Genomic DNA, 11,183 nt, shown 5'->3' on the forward strand with positions numbered 1-11,183 from the left:
ATTGTAGGTATTGAAATGTAACTCTACAATGATGGTGAATTTGTTTCATGCAAGTCTTTCACTTACAGAGTTATTGGTTCAAATATTCTCCTCTCTAATCTAGTGGAAGGCTTTCTCTTGCGTTTGGTTCAATATTCTCCTCTCTAGTCCATATTCCTGCCACATTTCAAAAGGATGAACAAAAGCCTACGAAAGGTAGTATCTTCTCAAGTGAAGATGACGTTGGCGAGGAATTCCTTCTTCCTTATTAACCTCCCAACGTCATCTTTTTGCATGAGAACAAACTGTCGATATCAAAAGAAAAAATCTCTCTTTCATTCGTATTAAAATCAACAAACAAACACATCTTTATTTCACTTTCAAAACTAAAATGAAAATCTGTAGAATGCGCATATATAGCGCATAAGGCCAAGTTATTTGTTACACGATTTTATATCTCGACAACAACCATAAATTTTAGTTTTCAACTTCGATGCCGCAGTAAGCTTTGATACGGGAAGCTGCCTTCTTGGACTCTGCTGAAGCATGAAATCGTGTATAGCCACGACTGTCGCATGGATTATAGAGCAGTGGGTGCTCATCGTCCACTAGTTCTTTTGGTACTTGTATGACTCCATTGTTGAATGTAAACAGACCGAGAGAGTATCTCGTCTTGTCCCCGCGATGTTTTACAAGATGTTGGCAAGCTTTTATTCTGTCGTTGCTCCATACCTGAATCCAAATAAAAGAAATATGTTTCGTAATTTACTACTTGCATCATTATTAATATCTTATCTTTGTTATACATATTATATTGGAACGACCGCATTTAAAGTTTGGACTCACCTGCAATCCTTCGGCTGCCATGAATAAGAAGTGCGAAGGTACAGACTCGATATTAATCCAATCACCTTCCTTTGTTTTAACCTCCAACCCACTAACATCATGCTGAACAACTATGGTTGTGAAGTTATTGTCTGTATGCATTGGAAACCTTAACGTAGTATTAGTGTCCTCCGGCACCTTATATTTGATGAATCTAAGGAGGTGACTGTTGCAACAAACAACAGTCTCGTATTCGTTTCCTACCCCATAGCTATCGAATATCATTTGTCCTACTGTTCGTTCCAAATCAGCTAATAACTGGCCAAATGAATCTGTGGTTTCACTGCACCGAAACAACGAAGAAAAAGTTTGTGTAAACAACAAATAACCATGCATCTAATAAACCATGTATAAATGATACGCAATTGAAGTTACCAACTCACCAGAAGTTTTTCTTTCCAGCAGGCCACATCAGATTCTTGAACTTGTGAGTTGCCTGGGGGGATGTCACATTATCGATGCACAAGCTCTCGTAGAGTGGAATGGCGGGGTTTGGACCCATATACCCATGATATGGTTGCTCACCAACGTTCTTTACCTTGTTTTCTAAGGGAACCTCAAACAGATCTGCGGCCTGGCCGAAGATGTTGTTGTGAAGCTCTGGAGAAATTTGATCGTACTGTGCGACGAAAGAGCCGTATTCTTCGAGTGCAGAGCGGACTTGTTTGGCGGTGGACAACCAAGAACTTGATCCGGGCTTCAAGTCTTCGGCAGAGAAGTTGATAGTAGGAAGCTTGGGAGGTGCTAGGGAACCCATTTCACTAAATAATTAAACCCTAAACTTTGGTAATCTGTTACTCTAACTAGCTTGTGGAAATAAAACTGATGCATATGCAAACATGCAGTGTTGCATATGCTGCTTTTATAGTGGCTGTTCGTGCAGGTTGTTTTCCAGAAAAATCGAGCACGTGAGTAGTTAGTCATTGACTACAGACGTGTCAAACATTTCTACTATAAGAGGGTGACGTGGCAGTAGGGGAAGCCTCGATTGAAATTATAAGAGCAACAGACACTATCAGCCTTCAAAATTGAAATGTTTAATTTAGGTACGTGTAGTCAATTTTGTTCTAATATATTATCTGGTAAACTTGGACTTTTCAATTCTTGTTTAGAGAAAGTAGAACCCATAATTCACTTGATGAAATGTTTTGCAATCTTATTGTTTACATTGTTGAAGGGCTGATGAATAGTTGGGGAAGAAACACTTAAGGAATATTCAGATTTTTTGTAAGAATGAATTTATTAGTTGAACGCCACTTTATGGAATATATATGTGTAGGGGACCAGTGACATTATTTTTTTTACATAACTTTAATCCACGTTTTTGTAGAGTCTAATTTGTAATATATTTCAATGATTCAAACAATCTATCTTTTAGGTTTTCCTTCAAAGATTATGTCTATAAAAAAATTTAAAATCTGAAAACATTGTGAGGGTTGGATTAAAAGTTTAGGATTTATTTGTAGAACTATATTCGTTTATTTTTTCACTGTAAATAATGTCTTAATAATTTGAATTTGTCTAATTTTTTACAAAAAAATAATTTATGAATAATATGAAAGATAGAAGGTTCGAATATAGGTTAGCTTGGGTGAAGATTTATTCGGGTACAGATTAGCTTGCCCTATATATATATATAGATTGCTTAAGGGGAGGGATTCCTATTTTTTCAAAAAAATAGGGACACGCTCCCCACCGTTAGATTGATTTTAATGAAATTGTGTTGTTGAGATTAAAACACAAACCACACAATCTCAACCACACAATTTTATTAAAGTTAAATCCAATAGTGGGGAGCGTGTCCCTATTTTTTTTAGAAAAATAAGGATCCCTCCCCTAAAACAATTTGTACATGTATATGTATGTATATATATATATATATATATTCGTTTCGAATTATAAAGCAACTTTCCGCCAAACCTTTCTAGAATAAGATGGCCAAGCGTTCAATGTATTTGAACTCAAAATATATAAACATGGAGAATATTCTTCGAGACTTTCCAAGCTACGATCCTCTTCTGATTTACTCTTTCTCAGGATCTAAGTGTTTCAATAGGAATATGACTCCTTAAATTAATTATGTTACAATATTTATAATATATAGCGTTTGAGAAAATTTATATGTGTACGAAATCTTCTAGTGATTATAATAAAAAATTACATTCTTATAATTATTGAAAATTTTCTTATTAAAAAGGTTAAAATTTCTACCATAAAATTGATTGTTAATATGAAGAGTATAATGACTTTTTGTAACAACCCATTTCAAAAATTTCATTTTAATTAATTAAAATTACTAAAATACGCTTAATTATGTGAAGGTTGACATCCGTTGACCTTCGCCTGATGACATGTTGGAATTGTTCTTATATTTTATTTTCGTAACTCTAGTCGATAAGAACACGTAAGCGCGATCGGAATCGAATGCAAAGTCAAAACGAAACTTGTACGAAATTTTGAACGTAAAGGCATTCCGGTAATCTCACAAGTGGAGATTTTCCCCACTTTTGGACCTTTACATGGGTGACATGTGGCACCCTCTGTTTGTTGCCTTTTTCTTTCCCCTCCCGTGAATCTTTCTCTAGAACTCTCCCTCATTCTCTCGTATCCCTCTCTTCCGTCTTTCCTCTCCAGCGAACCAAGCATATACACACACCCACACCTACAAACAACAACCACAACGGTCACCACACCATCAACATCATTTCCCCTACGAGTTCTACGAACCCAGAATAAGGAGAAACCCTGATTTCTCACTGTGCAAAAAGGTGATCCGGTGAGTTCTCACCATTTTTCGATGAGGTAAGCTCAATAACTACTCCAAATCTTTACCGATTGTGTTTAGAACTATACTTAGGTAATTTTTTAGACAAGTTGGTATTGTTTGGACGCAAAGAGAACGAGAAATATATTTCCAGTTTTCCGGCGAGATTTTGTGGCTTACCAGCCATTTTTCGGTTGATCCCGACGTCAACTCCACTTCATCTTGGTACGACTCGAATCCTCACTCTCCTAGCTTCGTTTTAGTTTTTGAATGGTGAGCTTTGGTTAAGTTTTGCCACCAAAACGGAGTCAGGGAAGATTTCCCGGCCAAAACTCCAGTTATCTCTTTCATTGGTCCGGTGACCCGCGAGTGGAAACCAGGTCGAGCCCAAACCATAACCCTGAACCGGCCCAAAAACCCATCTGGAGCCAACCTAAACCTTTAGGCCAGGCATCACATTAGCCTAGGCCCAACCCGATTCCCTTAGCCTATGCCTAATCATTTGAGCTTAAACCAAAGCCCAAAACCTAAATTGAGAACTGGCCCAACCTAGAAACCCAATCCACGGTCGGTGCGTGAATGGCACGTGGAGCACACGCGTCTCAGCCGCCGCCTACGACGGCACCAGCGACTCAACTCGGCGGGTGGCGGCGCGTGGGTGTACCCAAGGTCCATCCTTAGGTTTTTCGACGTGCCGAGTCTGAATCCATTGTCCGTTTCCTAAAATTCGACTGTTTTGGTAAAGTTTTATTAAATGTACTATCTTTATGTTTAGGTGCAACGGAGGGAAGTGATCCAGTCCATTCTAGTTTAAGCAGCTATTCGATAAAACAGTACTTGTGAGTGGACCTCTTCCTACTTGCTTTGTGGACTTTTATAATTATGGTAGTTGATTTATCGAAATTACATTTTATTAATGGTATTGAATTATGGGATTTGCATATATGGATTTCTATGGTTTTCGAATACCATTTTACGAACATGAATTATTTTATGGATTTCATGATTACGATTTATCTTGGATTATGAGATGAGATTTTGAGCTTGTGAGCTCCAAATTTGATGTGAGACTTTTGAGATATGTTTTTGGTACTTACCTAGTGGGTTATCATACGGCACATCCGCACACCATGGGTATAGATGTCTATGGCCATAGGACACAGTTGATGAGGAAGAGTGAGATATGATATATGATATACCCCTAGCTTCATTACCGAAAGCAGTGTCGATGTGGATGTTATGCTATTTTATACAGCTTCACCTTCGGGTGATGGACATGTTATTCGGCTTCACCTTTCGGGTGATGGACAGGTACTACCTTCGGGCGACTATGATACCCCTAGTAGAGTACTTCACTGATACGATTTACAGATGTTTTACGAATGTTTTACATGGCATGCTAGGGTTTTTATAAAACCTATATGTAGTATTATATATGTGTTTTCAAAATAGGGGGTTAGTATGTTCTGAAATAAACTGGTTTTTCGTATTATTACTATTATTATAAACTTTGGTCCACTCACATTTTCTGTTTTGCGCCCCCTCAGGACATAGTGACGAAGAGTACAACCCGAGCTTCGAGGCTTTTCCCTACCAGTGATCCTGCTTACTTCCATTTACATATGTCCGTTCTTGACTCTTGTAAATTGATATTCACTTTTCTTTAGCACTTTGTTTATTGGTATGCTCTGGACATATTGCATCTTTTACTTCGGATTTGAAATCGTTGATCTTTCTGTTCGTTCATGTGGATTTTGCATCATTATTATTGTCACCTAGCATTGATGGTTATGTATCATTCCTACTTGTTTTACGATTTTTAGTTTACTTGTCCTTTTATATTCTTACTTGCTCCTTATCATTCGTGTTGTTCATACACTTAGGGCTTTCGTCACTCTTGAGTGTCGGCCCACACATGCTATCTAGGTGTCATTTGGATATTTAGGATGGGGTGTGTCACCTTTACCATATTTATAACTGAATAAGAGGTTTTATTTATGATTAATTGTGCATTATTCTTTTCAGGTTATTTAGAAGGGCTATTAATGAACACCAAACAATTTGAAATCGTATAAAAGAATGACTCGTGTGCTTGATCTAGATAAAATGACTTAAGCCATCTCGAAACCAGCCGATCAAATTTATCCAAATTCTAATGAAAGTAAGTCGTACTCCTTTTCATTTATAAGTGAGATATTTTAAATTAGAATTTTGTGAATGACGAGTTCAATACCAATTTATTCTCTCATCATTAATGTAAATGTATATCGTTGTATTAAAAAAATTACATTATATACATGCATACCCCATAACAAACTAAATCACTTAAGACTTCATTTTTTAATATTTGCTTTAAAACAACAAACACAAGGTTTTGCCATAAAGCTAATTAGTAATATAGAAAGTATCTCAATTATTTATAAGCACATAAAATGTCCCTCGTCCCATTAATGCATAATTCGTTCTCAACAATATTCTACCAAGCATATCAAGTTTTGAGCTGTAGTTTGTATAATATGGATCTAAAAAATAAATAAATATCGGCCGTCGTCTACCATCTTACGGACCTCTTTTTAACACACAAAATGATACAACTAAACATATTATTAATTACCAATCAACTAAATGATCTTGACAGTAAGAATATCTCAATTTTAGACAAAGACAGAATATATTGAGTCTTCATTATTCTAATATTTTCTTTTTGGTCAAACAATAAACTTGCTATCTGGCATCATCATGCACGATTGTTTATGCAGAATTTTCAAACCTCTTTTATTTATTATTTTTTTATCAGATGTAAATTGAGCATCCCGCCGCCACAGCTGTTTACAACGTACAGCTGGGGATTCATGTCATATTTGTTAGCGGTGGTAAACTCGGCACTATGTAACGTCGGTAGTCGTTGCCTGTTCGGGTTATCTTTTATTTTTAATTGAGCTTTCATACTCTTTTAGGTCATTTTGTTTGTTATTATTATTATTATTATTATTTTTATCTTTATGCTGCCTCTTTTATTGAATTTGTAGAAATTGTGTTGTATGTTTTTTGGCTAATAAATTACATATCAAATTTTTATTAGGATCTTAAATTTACTATCTACGATAATTCCTTGTATCTCTGAAATTCATGTCAACAAACAAAAAAGTACATAAAAAGCATGCTTCTGACGCATTACGACATTTCCTTGTGTCCCTGAAATTCATGTCGACAACAAAAAAGTCCATAAAATCATGCTCCTGAAGAATACAATTGTCATATAAATTCTTGTCCAAAAAACAGTGAATAGTGAATATTCTTGACCCACTAGAAACTTGAAACAATGGTTTTAAAAAAAATGAGAATTTGTTGTGGGCTAATTCAGTCAAATAATCTTCGAAAGGTTGTAAAAGTGGAAGATCCATAAAAGAAAGGAGATCGTGTTCAAGCTTATTTGCTAGTTTGTTCTGTTGCTACTCAATATTTTCTTCTACTTTTTTTTTTTGTTGAAATATTTTCTTCAACTTTTCGATTCTTAATTTACGAGGAAGATGAAGTTACATTTGTAATCTTTTGCGCAATTGCATTGTCATTTAGTACTTAATACGTGCATAAACTCAATTGCAGGTCATTTATTAACAAAAGAAAAACTCATAGACAATTTTCGAGATATAAAAGAAAGACGAGCATCATATTAATTGAATGCACTGATTTTTCTTGTGTAAAAATTGAAAATTTTCTTGTAACTTGTTTTATGTTTTGGCCTCATGCATGAAGTGCTAGCTCCGCCACTGGACATGGTTATTCATTAAAATATTTCGTCTACTCCCTTTCAACTTCGTTTTTCAGTGGAAGTGTTTCCCTTGGCGTTGGTCCAATATTCTCATCTATAATCCTTGTTTCGTTCACCAATACTACTTTCATTCCAAAAGGAGCCCTATTTAGAATGTTGTTCTAATGAGGAGATAACGTTCGGGAGGACATTTTTGCCCTAGTATTCGGGCTCCCGAGAAATCATTAAAACGCAGTGTATATATATAATTTTAAGTTTTCTCCCGCTTTTTAATAAAAGAGAGAAAAGAAAGAATATGAAGAGGATGAGTACAAGGTAGAAGAAAGTGAAGGGAAAGAATGTGAATCCGAAACCGAATTGAAAATTAATCAAAACCTTATAGAGAAAAAATACACAAAGTCAAAATCAGTAGAAGAAAAAGAAACAAGAAAGAAAAAAAAATTATGTAAATAAATAGCCACAACAATTTGAAAATTAGTAACCCTTACAGTGTAACTTTTGGATTTATCTCAAATTGTTTTAAATATATTGTTAACACGAAGAATGGTATAGCTAATACATATTATTAGCCACTTATTACTATAATTAAGTGAGAGGCCTTAACTTTAATTATCGTCAATGACGAATTTGAACCACATTATTGCTGGCCCATTGTGAGGGTTGGCCTACTCTCCGCTCTCTTAGTGTAGATAATATTGGTTGTTTTAAAAAAAAATAAATTATTAAAGTATAATGAACTAAAAGTGATCATTACTTTAATAATTTTTCTTGGTCAACAAACAACCACACTCTTGCACCTTGCATCATCAGTGACACATGATTTTATCTATTATAGATGCAAGCCACTATACGTTAGTGTCAACTCATTTTTTATAGGACAAGGATTCTCTCTGAATCCTTTTTTTGAGGATTCGGAAATCAATAAATTGTGTTTGTTCATCGTACATCTGCGGCCAGTTTTCGTTATGTACTATTTATATTTAATTTTAAATTTAAAAATTAAAATGATTTCTAATTGCACGATATATGATAAACAAACATGATTGATTAATCATCCGAATCCCCACAAAGAGGATCCGCAGAGGATCCTATTCCTTTTTTATAAAGGACAAAAATTTTACACCGTGTTAATCTAAATTATGGAAAGGGGTTTCAAACTTAGTGTAGATTTTTTCAGGTCAACGGGCCGAGGGCCCCATTTCAACAACATTGATATTGTTCCCAACTTGGTAGTTTCCATCTGCCAAATCCGTCAAGTGTGAGGTTTTATCACAAAAGGACTCAGTGTTAGTTAAAGTGGGGTAATCCTATTTAAATTGCTTTTCTCCTTTCCCTCTGGCCGATGTGGGATTCTAACATGCCCCCGCACGTGAGACCCCATTTTGTGGGTCACACATGGAGATCCACACATCGGCACTACGTGGAGCCAAGTCGGGGCTCACCCAACATGCTGGACCAAATGGGGACCCACCCAATCACGTGGCAACATTGGCCTACGTAGAGCCATGTTAGGACTCACCCATTGCGTAGGGCCAAAGAGGACCCACCCAATCACGTCGTTATACGAGCCTGTCCTCTGACTTTGATAGCATATAGAATTTTTCAGGTCGATGGACCGAGGACCTTATTCCAACAACACCGATATCGTCCCTAACTTAGTAATTACCACCTGCCCAATTCGTCAGGTGTGAAGTTTTATCACAAAAGGTCTTGATGTTAGTTAGAATGGGGTAATCATTTTTAAATTGCTTTTCTCCTTTCCCTCTGGCCGATGTGGGATTCCAACACTTAGGTACACTGTACCGATATACATATGTACTTAATTATCTTAGAAACATATGAGCTAATCTTTTGTATAGTATTATGTCTCCCAACATTTTTGTATTTATAAACAATATTATAGTGACGAGAATCGAAATTAAAACATCGGTTGCCACTAGTACAAAAACATACTTGCGCAACAAAGCAAATTACGTTGCACAAAGTATGTTTGCGCAACGGTGACAACAAAACGTCACGCAAAGGCGTTTTGCGCAACGGAACTTTGCGCGACGAAGACCGCCATAACCCAAACAGCTTCTCGCAACGAAGGAACACCTTCGTCGTGCAATGTTGGGAAAAAAAACGGTAAAAGCCTTGGTTTGGAGCCAAAATCTTGCGTAACGCACAGGCCGCGTCGAGTAAACATCCTTTGCGCGATGAAGGTACACCTACGTCGCGCAAAGCTATTTTGCGCAACTAATGCACACCTTCGTCATGCAAAGTCAACAACTTTGTGGTATAACATAAGATTTTGTGGTATCCATTTGTGTAAATATTTTAAATTGACAATCAAATTAGTTCATTGTATTCATATAGGATCAAGGAGTGTAACTGTAAAAAATCAATAAAATCAGAGTTAAAATAACTGTTAAATCGTGATTTTTCGTTTATAACTGTTGAAAAGTTTTGTCCTGTTACTTGATATCTGAATGTTTGTTTTTTGTGATTTTTGGTGTGTGCGATCTCGAAGCATATACAAATAAGTTTGACAATTGGATCGTTGAAGCTAATTTCGTAGAATGCGTATCCCATCAAAACAATAGATTCATTAACATTTAGAGTGTATTTATACTTTTATTATGTATAACATAAGATTTTGTGGTATCCACTTGTGTAAATATTTTAAATTGATGATCGAATTAGTTCATTGTATTCATATAGGATCAAGGAGTGTAGTTGTAAAAAATCATCAAAATCGGAGTTAAAACTACTGTTAAATCGTGATTTTTCGTATATCACTGTCGAAAAGTTTTGTCCCGTTACTTGATCTCTGAATGTTTGTATTTTGCGATTTTTGGCGTATGCGATCTTGAAGTATATATAAACAAGTTTGATGGTTGGATCGTTGAAGCTAGTTTTGTAGAATGCGTATCTCATCAAAACAATAGGTTCACTAACACTTCGAGTTTATTTATATTGTCATTAAGTATAATATAAGATTTTGTGGTATCCATTAGTGTAAATATTTTAAATTGAAGATCGAATTCTTTCATTGTATTCATACAGGGTCAATGAGTGTAGTTGTAAAAAATCATCAAAATCGGAGTTAAAATAACCGTTAAATCGTGATTTTTCGTTTATAACCGTTGAAAAGTTTTGTCCCGTTACTTGATCTCTGAATGTTTATTTTTTGCGTATGGGATCTCAAAGTATATACAAACAAGTTTGATGGTTAGATCGTTGAAACTAGTTTCTTAGAATGCGTATCCCATCAAAACAATAGATTAATTAACACTTGGAGTTTATTTATACTTTCATTAAGTATAACATAAGATTTTGTGATATCCATTAGTGTAAATATTTTAAATTGAAAATCGAGTTCTTTCATTGTATTCATATAGGGTCAAGGAGTGTAGCTGTAAAAAATCATCAAAATTGGAGTTAAAACTACCGTTAAATAGTGATTTTTTGTTTATAACTGTCGAAAAGTTTTGTCCCGTTACTTGATCTTTGAACGTTTGTTTTTTGTGATTTTTGGCTTATGCCATCTCGAAGTATATTAAACAAGTTTGACAATTTGATCGTTAAAACTAGTTTCATAGAATGCATATCTCATCAAGTTCAATGATATATATATATATATATATATATATATATATATATATATATATATATACATATTAAATAGCTTTAAATTTATTTATGCTGTACATATAACACTTAATGTCACATCCCCGCCCGGGGCGGATCACTTCTCGAGCCCGCTTCACCACCGTAGCACGATATTGTCCGCTTTGGGCT

The 11,183-nt window shown here is 35.4% G+C and overlaps 1 protein-coding gene and 1 long non-coding RNA gene across 3 annotated transcripts; one reads left to right on the top strand and one right to left on the bottom strand.

Annotated features, from left to right (window-relative positions):
• Positions 1-290: 290 nt before the first annotated feature.
• Positions 291-1,710, bottom strand: LOC137726771 (deoxypodophyllotoxin synthase). Its single transcript, XM_088694212.1, has 3 exons — positions 1,248-1,710; positions 826-1,147; positions 291-711 (listed from the first exon to the last, which is right to left on the bottom strand). Exons 1-3 carry the CDS (start codon positions 1,619-1,621, stop codon positions 457-459), a joined length of 951 nt encoding a protein of 316 aa, XP_088550338.1. The 5' UTR covers positions 1,622-1,710; the 3' UTR covers positions 291-456.
• Positions 1,711-3,445: 1,735 nt separating this feature from the next.
• On the top strand, positions 3,446-6,665 carry LOC137727133 (uncharacterized). 2 transcript variants are annotated; one of them, XR_015962016.1, is made up of 5 exons: positions 3,446-3,666; positions 4,404-4,939; positions 5,176-5,252; positions 5,654-5,789; positions 6,426-6,665. It is a non-coding gene; the product is annotated as an uncharacterized LOC137727133 (long non-coding RNA). The 2 variants fall into 2 exon arrangements; XR_015962015.1 differs by having other exon boundaries at positions 4,404-5,252.
• Positions 6,666-11,183: the final 4,518 nt, after the last annotated feature.

The sequence above is a fragment of the Pyrus communis genome, chromosome 5 (assembly GCF_041283825.1).
Source record: "Pyrus communis isolate YQ-2024b chromosome 5, ASM4128382v1, whole genome shotgun sequence".
Taxonomy (NCBI): Eukaryota; Viridiplantae; Streptophyta; class Magnoliopsida; order Rosales; family Rosaceae; genus Pyrus; species Pyrus communis.